Here is a 20719-nt window from a genome sequence, read left to right on the forward strand (position 1 = left end):
AAGTATCTTAACTGCATGAAGCAACTCAGACACCGTGCGGGTACCCCTTTGAATAAGGGTTAGATCTTCCTTCAACTGCATAATCCTTGCCCGTGATTTGCTAGCAAACAAGCGCGCTAGATGCTGCCAGGCATCACGAGTTGTAGTAGTCATAGCAATGAGGGGCATAACTGCTTCAGAAACAGAAGCAAAAGTAGCATTCAGTAATAACTGGTCCTGTCGGCACCAGTGCATGTAGAGTGCTACAGCAGACGCAGAAGAGTTCGCAGCAGGTGTAGGAGGACACTGAAGAGTGCCATCCAAATATTTCATCAGATCATATCCAATGAGTATGGTGAGAAAAGTTGCACGCCAGGAAGGGTAATTTGAAGAAGTGAGTTTGTAAGGCAGTTGGCTTGAGGTGTTGATAGTAACGAGAGGTAATGTAGATGCAGGGTTGGAGCCATTGGGCACCATAGAATTATCGTTGGATGACATGGAATTGCAGGATGTTTCTGTTCTCGTGGGAGAGGAACCTTCTGATACCATATAAGAGTTACGCGAGTAATTGAATTGAAAATCTCTTCACATTAATATTTGCATTACAAGATATCTTTATATAATACAAGAGGTGGCTATTTACGGAATATACAACCATAAAAAGATAGCAGCTATTTAAGGAAAGTACAGCCAAGAAACAGAGTATGTAAACAGAGAGGAAATCACGTATGAACGTGATTTATGTGGATTCCCTTATATGCTGTTGTATATTATTAATTCTACTAGACCTGATATTTTATATGTTGTGAGTAGACTTAACATATATACTAGTAGGTCTGATGATTCTCATTGGAAGGCATTGGAAAAAAATTTCTAAAATATTTGAGAGGAACCATGACATATGATATCCATTATTCTGAGTATCCCACTATATTAGAAGCATATAGTATGCTAGTTGGATAATTACCACAGTAGATCGTAAAGGAATGAGTGGATATATTTTCACTTTTGGTGGAGCAATTATGACTTGGAGATCTTCTAAGCAAACTGTGATTTCACGATCTACTATGGAGGATAAACTAATAGTCGTAGATACTACCAGACATGAGGTAGAGTTGCTTAAGAATTTATTATCAGAAATTCCACTAGTTAAAAAGCCAATGCTAGTTATTTACGTTCTTTGTAACAATCAAGTTGTGGTAAGTGTTTGTAATAATAAACACTTTAATCATAAAAAGAGACATTTGAGTATTATGCATCCTACGATAAGATACCTGATAAAGAATGGATACCTAACTTTGAAATATGTAAAGTAAGGAGATAATCTAACGGATCCTTTGACGAAATGACTCGCAAAGTCGAAAGTTCTACGTATATCAAGGGGGATAAGACTGAAGCCCATTAATTAGGTTATCGGTAGCGGCAACCCAACCTTCCTGACTGGAGATCCCAAGAAGAAAGGATCAATGGGAAGAACAAGTTACTTGAGTGACTCATAACACTATTAAAATATTATTGGTCCATCCTAGGGTGTGAGTGCTACAAATGGAATGGCAAAGGAAAAGTGAAATGCTTTGAATGAGTCCAGGACTAAGGTGAGATATTGAATTTCATGTACCCTTGAAGGACTCACCTATGTGAGTGTGACTGTCGGGTCACAATCTATGGTAATTAGGTTATTCCCTAAAACGCTCATGAATCCAAGATACCGTGAACGACCTTTATGCACGCTAACATTAAGTAGAGGTTCAAAGTTGCAACTACCTCTATTAATGCATAGTACTTAGCCCAAAGAAAATTTTGTTCTATTCTGTCTCTTAAAATATTTTAATTAGGTGGGAGATTATTGGTTTTAGGCTTAAAAATGATTAAAAGAGTTATGTTAAGTAAAAAAATAATATAAAACATTGCCATTGTTTAATGGATCGATTCAGTTGTCAAGATTTAAATGAAAAGGTGCCATGGTGACTTGAACAAATGCATGTCACTTGGGCATAGGAGCCTTAACCGCTTGCGAACCAAACAAAGGGTTGTACCCTTAGATGAATTAGAAACTTTTTAAATGTATTCTCCAATATTTGAGAAATTGTGACTTCTCACTAATGCTCTTTCATTTTAGTTGTGACTTTTCACAAATACTATTTAATTTATATAAGTTATAACTTTTCACAAATACCATTTCATTTATATAAGTTATGACATTTCACAAGTACCATTTCATTTATATGTTGCGAGTTTTTACAAATACCATTTCATTTATATAAGTTGTGATTTTTACAATTGTCATTTCATTCCAGTTGTAACTTTTCACAAGTGTCATTTCATTCTCTATAAATAGGGAAGCTCACCCACAAATTTATTGACTCCAAATTCTGATAAACACTTCCTCCTTTTTGCTTTTCTTTATTTTGGCTTTGACTATTTTATATTGGATTCAAGGAGGTCCTTTTGTGTGCACCAACAAGGAAATTAACAGGAACTGACGTTGTTGTATATTGGGAGTAAGTGCATATTTAAATTTGGAGGCGGCAAAATCTACTCTAAGGAAAGCGTCCATCACTGGCTGAGTTTCTAAATTTGTTCGAACGGATAAATATTCATTCGAACGGATATTTTGAGATGAATAAAATCGTCTAAAAAATGCACAAACGTTCGAACAGGACAAAAGAGATTCGAACATGGAATTAATGTATGTTCAAGCATAATATAATCTATTCTAATAATAATTTTGGCGGGAAATTAATTTATTTGTCCCGGGGAAAGTTCATAATCTTTCAAACTTACATTTACATATTCAAATGGACGATATTTGGTGGGAAAATGTAGCGGCAAGGTTGGTGGACAGTTCGAATGCATGAAATATCATTCGAACTTATTCGAACACCATATTTATCCATTCGAACTATTAATTTGGTTGGAAATTATATTTTAATTTTTTATCATCATTAATTTGTATATATATTTTTTCCATTAATTTGTTATCATTTTCAAATATAAAAAATGTGTATATATTATATAATATTATTTACGGTGAGTTAAAATATTTATAAATTTATAAATTAATTTTATGTAATTAATTTCAAAATTTTATAGTGATTTCTTTTATGGTAAATTTATATAAATATAACTTTAAAGATAATGTCATTTTTTATATTATTGTGAAAGGTAAGTAAAATGAAAAAAAAAATAAACAAGGTAATAAACACTAGAAATAAAAACTATACATTAACATCCCAAATATATAATATTCTATACAACATAAAAAAGTAAAATAATAACTAAAACGATCTACTTGTTAAGTAGATCAAAATCCTCGTGTAACATTTTAATGCATCCATCGAGATCTCTAAGTTTCTCCATGATGGGCTCAACAAACTCCACAAATAGAGCTTGTACCTGATCCAAAGTAGCCCTAGCAGGCTATCTCTCAACAGTGGTAATACTACTAGAAGCTGGATCAGTCAGTGTGCCACTGGGTTTTTCTGGTGCAATCTTCTGCAAGTGCCCCTTGCTCTTGCTAAAGTGATCTTGTTAAGGGGCCCCATCTGTGGCGAATTCCACTCAATCGCAAAAACTGTAACCCCTGATCGGAGTAGGAGGTTAGATATGAGCAGTACAAATGGTAGACTACCCCCACCAGAATAGCATGACTTCGTTCGAATGTGGAGGAAGAAATACAATGCCAAATCAATTGGGTCCCCCCGTGTTATTGGCAACAAAAATATGGCTCGACTGATCCCGAAATCAGTCTTGTGTTTTTTCGTATCGATGTTATACCCAATAGTCAAATTAAGCATTCTAAAAAAATTTATAAAGTCGACCTATCAGATCACCTTGCTCCCATCATATGGAGGAGCCGAAGGGTCTTGCACAAGCTGATGAACATGATCGTCTGTCAGATCATCATCAGGTATATCCTCATCTGAACTACCATCCAACTCTACATTCAGCGCAGGCGATGAGGATGCGGTCGGTGTGTCCAAATCAAATGGTGCAGCCACTGCTCGAGGTGTAGCCGCCATAGCCGCTGCAAGATATGCGCCGACCACGCGTTGAAGATCAAGGAACTCAGCAATAATGCGGGGTGAGAAAGTAATACTCACTCCCCGGACTGCTAAGTTGTAGCACCGACCATCAGCATCATGCTCTCCCATGGAATTGTAAAACTCACCGATCATCTCTGGATATGCGGTCCCTCACTGCGGAAAAATAGGCGTCCATTCCCAGTCGGTGATGATGGACTGTATGCTTCATCCCTCTCATGAAAGATCGAAGAAGTCATCCAAAATGATCTCCCACTCAACAAGTATGGGTCTCGTCTCCTGAGCATGAGCTGCTCCACTACTTTGGCCGGTCTGATCTCTCGCACGTTTTCTTCCGCTGGATGTCATTAGTATATTGTTTGGCCACAAGAAAGTTAAGAATATAATTAAAATAATTATATTATTATATAATTGAAAAATTATAATATTTTGTACTGAATTGAATTAACTCATTCAAACGCAACATATTCTGTTCGAACTAGGAAAATCTCTATTCGAACGGTATGTTCAGTTCATTCGAACATGCTATTTGTGTTCATTTTATCAAATTAAATATCATATTTTATGCTCAATTTAAATAATATATATCTATAAAATAAAATAATTTAATTAAAATATGTTTTAATTACTATATATATAGTTGGTGTAAACCAGCACCGAGGTCGAGGTACTATGAAGGGTGTCTGCATAGAGAAAGTAAGGAAAGTGCATAAAATTAAAGTTGATATTCCTGATTATCACACCGGTGGCTCCGGAGATTCGGCAGTGTGGCTTGCTTCTTATATTGGTACGCTGACTTGCACGTATGCACCGATGGTTACATCCTCCTAATCTAAAGTTCCCCAAGATGTGAAAGATCACATCAAAAATCGTTGTTTGGTAATAAGCTACATCCCAAGCAATTAAGTATATAACATGTTAATTTAAAGTTACTTTATATTTATACTAATTGTTTATAATTTTTGAAATGACGAGTTTGAACTTAATTTTGACCGACGAGATGATCGATTAAAGGTTGAGGAACTAATAGTGAATGCATTCTGGAGGTACAAAGGTTGATGTCATGTACACTATAAGAAGTTCAATACTACAACAAAGGCGCGCCAAAATCAATTCCAAGCAATGACACCCAATGAAAGGGAGAAGGTTTGTGATATGTTTGAAGATCTTGCTTATCATATAATTTCGCTGCTATCTTTTTTCAAAAGTATATGATATATATATTAAGCATATAAACATAATTTTTTTTAAGCAACGGAATACTGTGAACTAAACAAATAGATTAAAATTAACGATAAACCATCATGTAGGTTTACATCGTTTGTCTAAAAAATGGTAAGTTATTATCGTCCCCGTTAAAGATTAACATATAATACACTTTTTTTATTTAAGTTTTAATATTGATTTTCCTTTTGCAGGAAGAAAAAAGTCTTGCTGACTATGATCTGACCCAATTGTATGTTAAAGTATATAAAAATCGTGATGGTGTTTGGACCAATCCCGAAGCAGAGGAAAATTATATAAGTTTAAATTTATTTAATTCCATTGTCTAACAATATTTTTGTTACTTATACTAACTTCAATATTTTTATTTTTGTAGGAAAATATGATATCTCTTAAGGAAACTGTTGCGAATCTGATAGATGAATCATCTATTAACAATGCTTAGATCATTTCTCAAGTTCTTAGATCACGTTCTAGATATTTGAGGGGCCTAGGACGTTGCGCGAAACCATCATCATCCTTTTCTCGAGCTAGATTGAATGACGATAAAACTAAGGAATTGGAGAAAATAACACTTAAGATAGGACGATTAAGGTTCAAGGAAAAAGAGTTGCTGACCCGATTAGATCAAGCAGTGAATTTCGAGGCGAGATTAGAAGAGAACATGCAAAAGAGGTTGGAGTTGAATAACCAAAAAATGTTTGAACAGTTCCAGTCAATGATGTCCCAAAACTCTATGCCACCACCATAATTTTAAAATTTATTTTTTCTTTAATTGCCTTTATATTATGATGTTTCAAAACATTTGAACAATTGATGTTTGAATTACAATTTGTGCAATATTATTATGGTATTTTTAATTAAATTATGATCTATATGATTAATACCGTTCGAGCGGTAAACAACCAGTTCGAAAGGTCAATTACCATTTATAAATCCATTTGAACAAAAATTGACTCATTCAAACAAAAACTAACTCATACGAACGACAACCGAGAAAAATAGTCCATACGGACGTTCGAACAACAATAATATACAAAATCCCGTTCGAATGGATATAATTTTTGAAAATAAAATTTCTATTCGAATGAACATAATTTATGTTCTAATAAATCATTTCATAAATGTATTAGTTCGAACACATAAAATATGTTCGAACGCTCCGTTCATTCGAACGTGATCAAATATGGTCACTAGTTCGAATGAAAATTTCATATTGTTCGAATAAACATGTCGGTCTGAACGGAGAAATATTCCATTAGAACAATGTATTGAGATGAAATTGGTTTGTCTAAAAAAAAGTTATGTTTAAACGGTTTCGACTGGTTTCCCCTAATTTCGTCTCTAAAAATGATTTTTTGATATGGAATTTTATTTTCGTCTCCAAACACTTTTTGAAACATTATTTTGTCTCAAAAAATCCAATTTTCATTCCTAATTATTTTTGGAGAAGAAAAATAGAGACAAAACGCATTTTGTCTCAAAAAGCCTGTCTCAAAAGGTTTTTGGGGACGAAATTGGGCAGAACCAGTTGTACTTGTTCGAACGTGTATTTTTTTAAGATAAATTTTTCGTCTCAAAAATACGTTCAAATGAAATAATATCAGTTCAAACCAACACTTACCGTTCGAACTATAATAAATGTTCATTCAAACAAATAATCATATTTGATCTTGTTCGAACAAACAGAGTGTTTGAACAGATTTTATGCGTTCAAACTAATAAATTTTTCAAATGACTTGTGTTCGAACATAAATTATGTTTGTTCGAATCAAATGTTTATTTTTTAAATTCTTTGTGGTTGTTCACCTGGGTTTTTGCATATTAAGGTTGTTCGAATAAATATTTTATTGTTCGAATGGACGAACGGACTGTATTTCTCAGTTGTCGTTCGAATGCGTTATTTTGTGTTCGAATTGGTCTATTTTCGTTCGAATGGATTTATAAATTGTAATTGTCAATTTGAACGGTATTAATCATACAATATATAATTTAATTAAAAATACTATACTAATATTACAAAAATTATAATTCAAACATCACAATTGTTCAAATATTTTGGAACATCATGATAGAAAGACAATTAAAGAAAAAATTAATTTTAAGATTGTGGTGGTGGCATAGAGTTTTAGAACATCAAGATTGACTAGAACTATTTAAACATTTTTTGGTTATTCAATTGCAGCCTCTTTTCTAATCTTGCCTCTAAATCCGCTGCTTGATTTAATCAGGTCAACAACTCTTTTTCCTTGGACCTTAATCGCTCTGTCTCAAGTGTTGCTTCCTCCAATTCATTAGTCTTGTTTTCATTCGATCTAGCTCAAGAAGAGGATGATGATGTTGAATTATGACTTCACGCAACGACCTAAATCCCTAAAATATCCAGAACGTGATCCAAGAACTTGAGAAATGGTCTGAGCATCATTGACAGATGATTCATCAGATAAATCCGCAACAGTTTTCTAAAGAAATATCATCTTGTCCTACAAAAATAAAAACATAAAGTTAGTATAAGTAACAAAAATATTATTAGACAATGGAATTAAAGAAATTTAAACTTACATAATTTGCCTCTATTTCAGGACTGTTCCAAACACCATCATGATTTGTATGTGCTTTAGCATACAATTGGGTCAGATCATAGTCAACAGGACTTTCTTCTTCCTGCAAAAGGAAAATCTATATTAGAACTTAGATCATAAAAGTGTATTATACGTTAATATTTAACGGGGACTAGAATAACTTACCATTTTTTTAGACAAATGATGAAAAGATCGAGAACCCGCAAGATGGTGTATGGTTATATGATGAAAAGATCTATTTGTTTTGTCCACAGTAGTTTGTTGCTAAAAAAAATATTATGTATATATGTTTAATACATCTATCATATACAATTAAAAAAAGATAGCAGCGAAATTACCTACTAAGCAGGATGTTCAAACATATCACAAACCTTCTCCCATTCATTTGGTGGATTGCTTGGAATGGATTTAGCGTGCCTCTGTTGTAGTACCAAACTTCTGATAGTGTACATAACATCGACCTCTGGCAAATTATAGGACATTAATATGACATGCCAAGTACTATGAAAGTGCTCAAGTTGCCAAATGGATTAAAACCATTCATTGCTAAACTAAGACGTAAATTGCAAGGTTCTTTGGCAAACCATGGATATTCGACGTCAAATTTCTTCCATTGTAAGGAATCTGCAGGATGCGAGAGTAAGTTTTTATTTTGGACTCTTTCTGTGTGATGTCAGGACATATCTTTCACAATCAACTGGGACGTAAATAATCTTTGAAGTCGAGGAATCAACAGAAAATATCCTTAACACTTTTTGTGGTACATTACGCTTATCGGATGTCCATCTTGACTCATGACACATTGGACATAAATCAAATTATGCATATTGATGCCAGAAGAGAACACAATAATTTTTACAAGCGTGGATGATATTATAATTAAATCCTAGCCCTTGCTTAAAATCATATGTATCCATTTATTTTTATCATTTTATCGTTTTATTCATTTTCTCTAGAAAAGTTATATTTTTTCCATCAATAGGCACCGTAGAACACCACAAATCCACTGTAAGATGTTTAGAAATGTAGACTAGTATTTGATTTATTGAAGAAACCCACTGAATTGATGGATTTCATGGGTTTTCATGGTCTCTGAGTTGACACAGCCATGAGTGAGCTCGATCTATTTTCCGTTCGAACGCATTCGAACTTATTAACAAAACAAGATGTTGTCCGTTCAAACACTATTTTATCCATTCGAACAGTCTGAACCAAACAAGATATTGTCCGTTCGAACACTATAGTGTCTGCTCGACCACTACAATGGTCGTTCAAGGTAGTAGAGCCTGTTTGGACCAATTAGTTTATATTAACTTATTAATTTATTATCATCGTTTTATTTTATTGTTCTATCAATTAATTTATTAAATTGCTATTAGTATATAATTTTGTGAATATTGGAAAATATTACATTTTATCACTAATGTTGAATATATATTTTATTTTTTAAATTTCAGGTTGATAATAATATTTTGTAGGGGCCGTAAATGTGGGAGATCAGGCGAACCTTCCATCCAAATAGTTCGTGAGCAGACAGTTTTCCTACATTTGACATATTTGTCGAGTTCTAGAAAGAGCTCGATGGTGCCAACCCAGACGATGGAGAGGCATTCGTGATTTCTATATCAGGAGCTCCTGTTATATTTTCAACAGATGGACTCACTGCATATCTCGGTATTCCTAAGTTGGTCGATGCCTATCCAAATGTGTTGCCTAGAAAGTCTGGTCCTTCAGGTGATGCGGAGACGGCTCAGGATGAGGGAGCAGTTTACACAAATGGGGTCGATACCCTCACTGGTCATGAGGTCAAAGACTTGATTGTTGGTCCAGATGCTCATATGTATGTGGAACGAAGGGCATTAGGCAGACAGATTTATCTTCTTTCTTCAAGATCTCGAATCTAATAATCGCCAACAATATTGACCCTCGGTAGCACAAGACCGAGATTGGCATGGATTGAGCGAAATTTATAATACGGGTCGCTCGTGGCATTTCTATAGACCTCGTGGGATATATATTCGAAATGATTCGATCAGAGACTCAGTACATTACTATAGATATACTGTCATTCGGGATCCTGATCCCTCGATTTTTGCTATATTCTGGAGTCGTGCCAGATGTTGCCAAGCGTGCACGGGAAACGATGGGACCGATCAACAGCACCAGCCTTTCACGGAGCACGGGACACGAGACACTTAAGACTTCGTTTTCGTGGACATGTTCCTAACCGGGTTGATATTCAGAGAGATGTACATTCGAGAGATCATGGAGTATTGGCTGGTGAGGCATTTACACAGGCTGAGGCATCACGCACATTTACTCGCGAGGAGATGGCCGACATATTGCGTGCTGAGATCGGCAGACACACAATAGCGGTGATTGATGCAGTGCATACTGCCATATCTGAGTTGCATATAGAGATTATTGCTAGCATCTCTAAGTTACGTACAGAGATTAATGTTAGCATCTTTGAGTTACGTACAGAGATTCATGCCATTAATGCAACTCAGGTCACGGTCAGTACTTAACTGACATAGGTAGATAGACGATTAGGTGCAGTCGAGGATGTGTGCAGAGAACACAGATCATATTAGTTTCTATCTTTTATTTATATTTTTTTTGTTATGGACAATATTTGATGTTTTGATAATTTACTTTAGTTATGAATTAACTATTTGTTGTCTTTTCTGGATTAATTATTAATTTATTTATGTGGTATATGGATGATAATATTTATTTATTAAAAATCTTATTTAACATAAAAGAAATCACTAAAATATTTTTAAATTAATTACAGAAAATTAATTTATGAATTCATTAATATTTTAATTTACAGTAAATCATAATATATAATATATACACATCTTTTATATTTTGAACAAGGTACTCATTGTTCGCACATTTATATTCCGTTCAAATAGGTTTAAAAAACTTCCCACCAATTTCAACTTAATTTCCCACCAAACTATAGGTTCGATGCATAAATGTGGTGTTTGAATATATTCGAACTAAATATGTGCCGTTCGAACGGTCTTGAAACTTTCCCGCCAGATTTTACCACCAAATCTATCCCGTTCGAACAACACAATTGCAGTTCGAATGGGTTTGAACTTTCTCCGGCAAAATAAATTACTTCCCTACCAAGATTTGTCTGTTCGAACATATTTTTTTGCCGTTCGAACGATTCTAACTTTTTGAGACTATCTAATTCGTCACAAACGATCCAATTCAAACAGATATTTAGCCGTTCAAATGGTTTTATAAAATCATCCATGTTTTGAGACGAAATTTAAATTTCTTCTTCAATAATTACTTTTAGGGATGAAATTCAGTTCGTCCCTAAATAATCTCGTCCTGAAAACTAAAATTTATTGTAGTGAGTTACGTATAATTATATGAAAACAACATTATAAATTGAATTAATATCCTATGTACGACTAGAAAGATGGAAGTTTTGTGACTGACAAGTGTAAATCATTTTCTTCTTGATCATATTTATTATTAATTTACACTCTTTTTTTTAGGGGTAATTCTAGATTTTAAGTGAAAGTCCTTTTTTCACCACGTGAAAGTAAGATTTTCTCTCTAAGTTTTCCTTTGAAAACGTAGAGTTTTTCTTCTCTTGGACTCTAGTCTGTGGAGATTGGGAGGATGGATGGTGACTTGTCATTGCTTTCTGAGGGACTGAAGTTGACAGAAGAGGAACAACAGGAGATAGAGGTTGGTACTGAAGAAGTTTCATTGTTTGTGCCAAAGAGTAAACTGTGTATTATGGTTTGTTTGATAGTTGACAAGGAGACAAACAAAGGGGCCCTCATGAATACTTTGAATAAAGTATGGCACGTAGAGGGAAAAACATCATTCAAAGAGGTGGGGAGAAACAAGTTTCTGGTTGAGTTTAAAAGGAAAGCAGATAAAACAAGGGTCTTTAATGGGCATTCGTGGTCCTTTGATAAAAGTCTGCTATGGATTCAAGATTGTGAAAGGACAAATTCTGTCAAGGAAATGCAATTTCGATATGAACCATTTTGGATTCAATGTCGTTATATGCCATTTGCTGGTATGTCTACAAGTATGGGAGAGAAACTAGGAAGTTATATGGGTAAAGTCCTTATAGTGGACACATATGGTAGTGACACCTGCTAGGAAAAAATTTTACATGTTAAAGTTTTGTTGGACATCACCAAATCTCTTGCCAAAGGGAGATTCATATATCTGGAGGGATCAAAGTACTGAATTCATTTTAAATATGAAAGGATGCCTAACTTTTGCTATCACTGTGACAAGATCAAACATGGTGCAAGTAGATGTGAAAAGGTGGAGATGGGAAAACATGTTGTGGATAGTTTCAGTCAGTAGTATGGTGCATTGTTGAGGGCTAGTGGTAAAAATATAGGTCAAAATCATGTCACAGTAGGTAAGGAGCAGGTTTCTGGAGGGTCATCAGAGAGTGGTCGGAGGATGTTTCCAGGCGAATCTAACCTTGATGGAAGACAAGATGGAAAGGATTTGGAAAAAGCTGAAAAATTAGGAAGGCACTCCATTAAATTCCACTAATGGGGGAATTGAACAGATTTCGAGGTCTAATGTTGGAAACAATATATTCTCTTTTAGTGCAAGGAAAGTTGACCAGAAATCAGAGGCAGCTGGTTTGCAACAGTTACACACAAGGCAACTAATGCTTCTAATCAAGATCATCAGGGCGCCAATATCATTAATGGGGGAGATTTGTCAATAGATCAACTAAAGACTTCCTCTGGCCATACACCCTTGGATGTCATGAAGGATAATTTTTCTAAAGATGTAAAGAAGGGGCCTCAAAAAGACACTAGTTGGAAGAGGAGGGAACGCGCATGTAGGACTACTTTTACCAGTTAGGTGATTGAGATAGACAAGGATATGGAAATGTTTGTTCAATCGTTAAAAGAAAGGCGCAGGTGATTCAGGAGGGACACAAGGAAAAAAGAACTAAACTGAAACTAAAGGATGAGAGTGTGACAATTTAATAATGGCAAAGGCTGCTGAGCAGCCCTGCCAAGCCCCATGATTCTACTTAGTTGGAACTGCTGAGGGCTTGGGAACCCTTGGACAGTTCGTGAGCTTCACCTTTTGGTAAAGGAGAAGGGCCCAAAAATCATTTTTCTCTCGAAAATTAAATGCAGAAGAGAAAGGGTGGAGAGAGTTCGAAACTGATTGGGTTTTGGAGGAAGTTTTGTGGTGGACTTTATAAGAAGAAGTGGAGGACTGGCTATGAAGTGGAAATCTAACATACATGTTGAATTATTCTCTTACTCTCAGAGTCATATTTCAGTGTCTATTAGACTTGATGATGGTGATCAGAAGGTGATGGTGATAGGATTCTATGGAAATCCAATGGTGGAAAAAAAAAAAAAAAAAAGGAAAGTTGGCAGCTGCTTAGAAGATTAAAACCTAAGGGACAAGTAGCATGGCTATGTTGTGGGGATTTTAATGAGCTGCTTACTAATGATGAGTAGTATGGTGGAGTTAATAGATCATTTTCTCAAATGGAAAAATTTAGAAAGGCTCTTGATGCATGTGAACTTAGTGACTTAGGATATGAAGGGTCTAAATTTACTTGGAGCAACAAAAGGGAAGGGGCTGCTTTTATAAAAGAGAGGTTGGATTGTGCTTTTGGTAATTATCCTTGGCATGAGTGTTTTTGCAACACAGGGGTGCAAGTGCTTCCAGTTCTTCAATCTGACCATTCCCCTCTTTGAATATCATGTGAGAATGGTGAAGGAATGAACAGAAGAGTTGAGAAGGTTTTTCGTTATCAAGCCAGTTGCTCTAAACATCAAGACTGCAAGGACATAATACAAAGGGCTTGGGGGTCTAGCATGAGAAGGGAGAAATATATATGTACAACTTAAAGGAAACTCTGTTGAGGTGCAGATCCAAGTTAAAAGTCTGGTCTAAGACTAGGGGAGAATAAGAGACTACTGATTGCTAAGAGAGACATTATTCAAGAACTTCAGACACTAAACAATGGTGAATTCAATGGTACAATTAAAGAACTGTAGGAAGAAGTGAATGTCTTAATGGAGGAAGAGGAAACAAAATGGAGACAAAAATCTAAGCAGTTGTGGTTAAAAGAAGGGGATAAAAACTCTAAATTTTTTCATCATTGTGCTACACAAAAGAGGCAATCAAATGAGATAAAGAAGATTGAGAATGACAGAGGCTAGAGTGCAAGAAATCAAGAGGACATCAACCAGCTATTCTAAGAATATTATCAAACTTTTTTTAAGTCATCCAATCCTAGTGGCATTGATACAACTTTGTGTGACATTGAACCTTTGGCCACCTCTAAAATGAATAGGCAGCTTGAAAAGGAGTTGGCAGTGAAAGAGTTCTTGTCTTCTAGTAGAGGCTTGGGTGGTATTAATGAGACCTTCATAACATTGATCCCAAAGGAGAAAAAACCTCAATTGGTTTATGAATATAGGCCTATAAGCCTGTGCAATGTCCTCTATAAAATTATATCCAAAGTCTTGGCTAACAGGCTAAAACAGTTTGTCTCTTCTGATTTCCCCTTCATAGAGTGCTTTTGTCCTAGGTCGCTTAATCTCAGACAATATCATCATAGCTTATGAAGGCATTCACTCCATGCAACATAGAGTGAGGAGTAAAAAGGAAGGGTATATGACACTAAAATTTGATATGAGCAAGGCATACGATAGAATAGAGTGAGAGTTTTTTACTGTTGTTTTAAAGAAAATGGGGTTTGGAGAGAAATGGATTGACCTGATCATGAAGTGTGTACAAACAATGAGCTACTCCTTGTTGATTAACCGTGTTCCTCAAGAAATTTTTATCCTCTAAGAGGGTTAAGACAAGGGGATCCTCTATCCCCTTATCTATTCATACTTTTTTCAGAGGTGCTTGACAAGTTGCTAGATAAAGCTGAGGAGAAGAGACTCATTTATGGGTTTCCTTTTGCTCAAGGCACTTTATTAGTTAACCATGTTTTTTTTTTTTTTTTGTAGATGATAGTTTGCTGTTTTACAAAGCTAATGCACTGGAGCGGAGCAGATTGTATGAACATGCATCTAGGCAAAGGCTAAATTTGGATAAAACTGTTATTTATTTTAGCAAGAACACAAGACAAGTAGCTAAAGATGCAATTCTATCAGGAGTAACATTGAGGGAGGCTAAATCTTATGAGAAATACCTAGGCCTTCCTTCCTATGTGGGCAGACAAAAATTGGCAACTTTCAGACCTATCTTGGATTCCATTAGAAATAGAATGTGCAATTGGAAGGTTAATTTTCTATCTTAAGCAGGAAAGGATGTGATGTTAAAGTCCATAGTACAAGCAATTCCCACTTTTTGTATGAATATTTTTAAACTTTCTAAGGCAGTTTTATCTACTATTAATAAGTTCATGAAAAAGTTTTGGTGGGAGAGTAGAGATTAGAGGATTAAAACTTAGTGGATTTCTTGGAAGCAAATGGGAAAGCCGAAAGGGGAAGGAGGTTTGGGTTATAGAGATTTTGAGGAGTTTAATCTAGCTCTACTTGCAAAACAAGGCTAGAGAGTTATTCAACAACCATCATCCTTAACAGCTCGAGTTCTTAAAGCTAAATATTTTTATAGAACAAACTTTCTAAATGCAAAGGTTGGAAGTAATGCTTCCTTTTTGTGGAGTTTTATGGAAGCAAGGGCAGTTTTGAAGGAGGGTCTAATTTGGAGAATTGACAATAATGAATAAGTGAACATATGGACAGACAAGTGGCTCCCTCAACCCTCCACTTACAAGGTACAATCTCCTCAACATGAGGTCCATGCTAGTAGGAAAGTGGCTGATATAATTGACAAGCAAACAGGAACATGGGACATGGCTATTCTGAGAGAGGCTTTTGTTGAAGAGGAAGTGAACTTGATCAGTAGGATCCCAATCAGTGTGAGTAATGTCCAAGACAAACTAATATGGAGGTGCACAACTAAAGGAAAGTTCACTGTCAAAAGTGCTTGCTATTTAGCATGGGAGATGTTAGCAAATCAACAGGGTTAGTCATCTCAAAGTGTGCAGAAGAGTGCTTTCTGGAAAGACTTAAGGAAGTTGATGATTCCTAAGTCTACACGCATGTTAATATGGAGAGCTTGTCATGAATCTCTACCTACAAACCAAAATTTAGCTATAAAAAAAGAATCATTGAGTCTCCTATGTGTCCAATATGTAAGTGTGAACTAGAATCAGTGACACATGCTCTCTGGTCATGTATCTCTACTCAAGATGTGTGGGGAGTAAGTTTAAAGAGTCTGCAGAAAATAAAGGTTGTGGAGATCCCTTTCAAGGAACTAGTTATGGACTTAATTTCAGTACTGTGTGCTTCTGATATCGCTGTTTTTTGCAAAAACTGTATACCAGTTGTGGAAAAGAAGAAATAGTTACGTCTTTGAGGGAAATTTCTAGGAACCAAACTCAATTGTACAATCTACTACACTCAAAGTGTCTGACTTCCAAGCTGCAAACCAGAAAACAATGGGAGATGGGGTGACAACAAATCAAATTCTTCCTCAGTGGACTGCTCCTCCTTCACAGGTGTACAAGGCCAATTGGGATGCTTCAGTGGATCGAGTAAACTGTAGAATTGGAATTGGGGTCATCTTTCGAGATTGGTTTGGTAATGTAGTTGCTACTCTCAGGTATCAAAGGAAACTCTTCCCAGATCCAACCATGGCAGAGGCAATAGGACACTCAAAGCAGTTACTTTATATCAACAGTTACAATTGTCCAGAATCATGCTTGAAGGAGATGCCAAGACAGTAGTCGATGATATCAACAGTGACTCTGGCAAGTGGACTTCAGTAGGGATGATCATTCAGGATATTCGTAATGAACTTGGTATGATGCATCAGTGGTCGGTTAAGCATATATCTAGGAATTGTAATAATACAACTCATTTATTAGTTAAGGATGCACTTAAACTCTTTGAGGAAAACATTGTATTGGAGGGTATTCTTCCTTGTATCCAAGCTTTGTTTGCTTTTAAGAGAATATGAATTGAGATTCTTGTTTTCAAAAAAAAAATTCCAGCTTTATTATTTTCCTGAGCAAAGGATAAATGCATGAAAGGGAGTAATCAAAGGAGGAAGGGAGCTGGGAGTGGGGTTTCGATGTCGTCCTAGCTGTTTAGCCTGTAGTAGTACTACAGCTCATGAGTTTGCATGCATCGACGACATGCAAGTAGTCAAACAGCATGTTAGACACATGACCAAGTTGAAAAAAGTAGTCCTCCTTTTCTCCTTTGGAAAGAGAAACTATATATAGAGCTAGCGACAAACATTTAATTGGGTCATGCCGCCTCATTTGAAAGTCAATATATGTGTATATATAGGAGAATTAGGAAATTAATTATATATATTTGGCAATAGCTGGCTTTAGAAAATCGTTTAAATGCCGCGTATTTCACGATTGTATATAGAATTATTCTTATAATTAATATGTTAGCTTGTGTTTGGTTAATGTTGAACCAAACTCAACTCATTTCAAATTAATTATTGATGAAACTCATTACTTTTTCAACTTCTTATAAAAAAGATAGATTAATCTCAACATATTTTATACATTTCAACCTAAAAAATTAAACTAATCTCGACTTAAAAAATTTAAATTCATTTCAATAAAATCTATAAAATATTAATATTTACGACTCAACTTAACTATTCTCAATGTCTAAACTTAGACTAAATCGTTAATAAAGTTCCGAGGGAGTCGTTGAATCATGCAATAAGTGCTTAAAGCTAGCTACGAATATATACACACATATATATATATATATAAAACTTATGACCAAAGACAAACGAATTAAACCGCGTGATATTTAGGTAGGAGTAGGGGTGATAAACGGTCCAGTCAGACCGAACGGACCGACCGTTTCGGTCCGGACCGGACCGGACTGAGATTTAGACCGGTCCGGTCCGGTCCATATTTTAGAGGACCAAAAACATTCGGTCCGGTCCACGGTTTTTTCGGACCGGACCGGACCGGACCGAATGAAAATAAAAAAATATATATTTTATATATATATTTTATATATAATAATTGTACAATTAACAATATAAATTTTTAAATATATGATTAATACTTGTTAATATTCTATAAATTAACAATATTTTATATATATCTTCATCTAACCTATCACTATTAACAATATAAAATTTTAAATATGCTATTACACTTGTTAATATTCTATGAATTAATAAATATATAATATCAATTAGTTAATTATATAGTAATTATATAAATTAATGATATAATTTTCATCTAATTTATTATCATTGACCATATAAAATATTTTTTTATTGAGTTTGTTACATAATCCACATTAATAAGTCACTTAATTTAATTTAGTATTTTAAATAAATTTTTTATTAATTATTTAAAAAATTTTTTTTAAAAAAAAAAAAAAAGAGGGCGGAATCGGTCCGGTCCAGTCTGAAAAAATGATAGATCGAAAATTTTCGATCTATCGCCAGACCGGACCGTTTGCAGACCTAGGTAGGAGGCAGCTAGGGAGCTGGGCGACAGACGACAGACAGTTGACAAGTACTTGCTGAAAAATACAGCTTCCAAGTTGCAGTTTCTTATATGTAAAAGAAGAAGAAATAATCCATATATATATATATAATATTTGCTGAAAAATAATATGACAGCCACTATATTCTTGATTTCAGATCCGAGTAACATTAAAAGGCCAGGTGGTGGGGGGGTCCGGCAGGCAAATATCTCAGCCTTTTTAACCAAAAATAGAAAGTTTTTATTTCAATCAAAATCCAACTAGCCAGTAATTAAAATATCTCAGCCTGAGAAATGAGCAAAATAGAAAATGGTACGTACGTAACTGCAAAATCAAACAAATTAAGGAGTAATTATATCTCAAACTATTGGTACGTACGTAGCAGTACTACATATAGGATTTGGGCAATAACTTCTTATTATTATGGTGCTCAGAAAGATAATGATTAATGTTTTTAGGCTGCGCACATGCATGCTTAATTTATATAAATTCAGGGACTTGGAAGGTGCTTGGGTCCTCCTGGTTGATCCAACCATACTTCTCCATAAAAGGGTTGTCCGTAGACTTTACTGGATACCTATCAATGCAGTCCTTCCACACATTTCCATCGCCCAAATCCCTCATTACCTCCCACAGACTGCTATTGCATTTGAAGCCTGCACCAAAGCTTACCATGAATACTTTATCACCCTTTTTGAGCCTTTTCTTGGCCTCCATGTACCCCAACACATACCAAATGCTGCTCGCCGATGTGTTCCCAAACCGATGCAGTGTCATCCTGGCAGGCTCTACATCATACTCGCTAAGATTAAGACTCATCCCGATGCCATCTATGACAGCCTTCCCACCCGTGTGCACGCAAAAATGGTCGACACCAGTCTTAAAGTTCACCTCCGTTTTTGGTCCCCCAGTAGTCTTGTTGGAGGAACTTCGATTCATTTTCCGGGCAAGGGTCACAACCATAAATCTAACCAGTTCCCGCACTGGCAAGATCTTGGGTGATATCTGTCTCAGGTTATCGGCAAGAGCACGTGTAGCAGCTTTTGGGAGAGTCTTGCCAAGGTATATTCCCAGCCTACCTTGTTCATCTTCCTTTTGCATGCAACAACCGTAAGACTCATCTCTAGCCCCATGGTGTGTCCTAACTAGGCACTTTAATCTGAACATGGCTCTGTTTTTCATTGCCCTTTTGTTAGTCAAAAGGATTGCAGACCCACCAGAACGGAACAAACAGTTTGTAAGAATCATTGATCTATCATTACCTGAATACCAGTTCGGACTCAAAGATTCAGAAGTCACAACAAGTGCAAACAAATTCTTGTAGGACTTGAAGAGGTTTTTGACTATGTCAACTGAAATAAGGCTGGCACTGCAACCCATTGCAGTGAGATTAAACACCTTGATGTCATCCCTCATTTTGTAGCGGTTGATAATCCTAGCACTTAAAGAGGGAACCGCGGAGAGCATGGCCACGTTAACGACAAGTACATCGATTTCCGAGGGAGAAACGCCTGATCTGGACAAGAGATTTGCAATGCAGTCCTCGAAAAACTCCTCCATTTCCGAGATCCCATCCAACAGTGTGGGATTGTCTTCCCTGCCAGAGAACATGATCCTTGGTGCGTAGGTTTGCTCGCCAAGGCCGGCGCTCACAATGGCTCTTAGGAGGAACTTGTACTCAAGGAGGCCAAGATTCTTTGTCCTCTTGATGACCTCCCCACAGAACTTCGTGCTTAGCATTCTGTCGTCAGTAGGCTTATAGCATTGGTAGTCCAATATGTAACATTCTTGATCTCGTTTTGCACCAACCCACTTCCAGACCATTAACAGGAAGTACAAGGTGGCAAGAGCATAAAGTAAAACGAGAAGTTCCATCAGAGAGAGAAAGAGAGAGGTCCGACGTATTAGATGTGGGAACCCAAATGGAAGTCGTATATAGGAGCGGAGTGGGAGCGATCAGCGTGTAGGAGTTGGAGGCCTTACGAAAAATGCTTTAATTACGAGTCCTTTTCAACGCTCAACTCCCCAACGAACTGATTTGTATGGCTACTTAACTACCGTGAACACTGTTAATGGTTCAAAATTATCAACCACCAGACAGTGCAACTTGCATCTACTAATTAATTAATTAAGAATAATTCTAAACTCACCGAGTTTGGGTTCCGAAGATGGTTGCCGATGAAATTTTTTTAAAAATTATTTTCTCTTAGTGATTAAGAAAATAGTTTTTAAATAATGTTGTGATTTTTTTAAAATATAAGGATAGGAAAAAAACAAATAAAAATAAATAATTTGTTTTTTTTAATAACTTGTGGCCGTAGCCATCCTCTTGCTACACCCTGTAGCA

The 20719-nt window shown here is 35.7% G+C and overlaps 1 protein-coding gene across 1 annotated transcript; it reads right to left on the minus strand.

Moving 5' to 3' along the window:
* Positions 1 to 18666: 18666 nt before the first annotated feature.
* Positions 18667 to 20300, minus strand: LOC108993941 (3-ketoacyl-CoA synthase 12-like). The gene has a single exon (XM_018969005.2). It carries the CDS (start codon positions 20245 to 20247, stop codon positions 18853 to 18855), a length of 1395 nt encoding a protein of 464 aa, XP_018824550.1. The 5' UTR covers positions 20248 to 20300; the 3' UTR covers positions 18667 to 18852.
* Positions 20301 to 20719: the final 419 nt, after the last annotated feature.

The sequence above is a fragment of the Juglans regia genome, chromosome 14 (assembly GCF_001411555.2).
Source record: "Juglans regia cultivar Chandler chromosome 14, Walnut 2.0, whole genome shotgun sequence".
Lineage (NCBI taxonomy): Eukaryota > Viridiplantae > Streptophyta > Magnoliopsida > Fagales > Juglandaceae > Juglans > Juglans regia.

Bases quoted from the DNA above. Each gene is read 5' to 3' on its own strand.
- LOC108993941 (XM_018969005.2), bottom strand. From the start codon at position 20,247: ATGGAACTTCTCGTTTTACTTTATGCTCTTGCCACCTTGTACTTCCTG.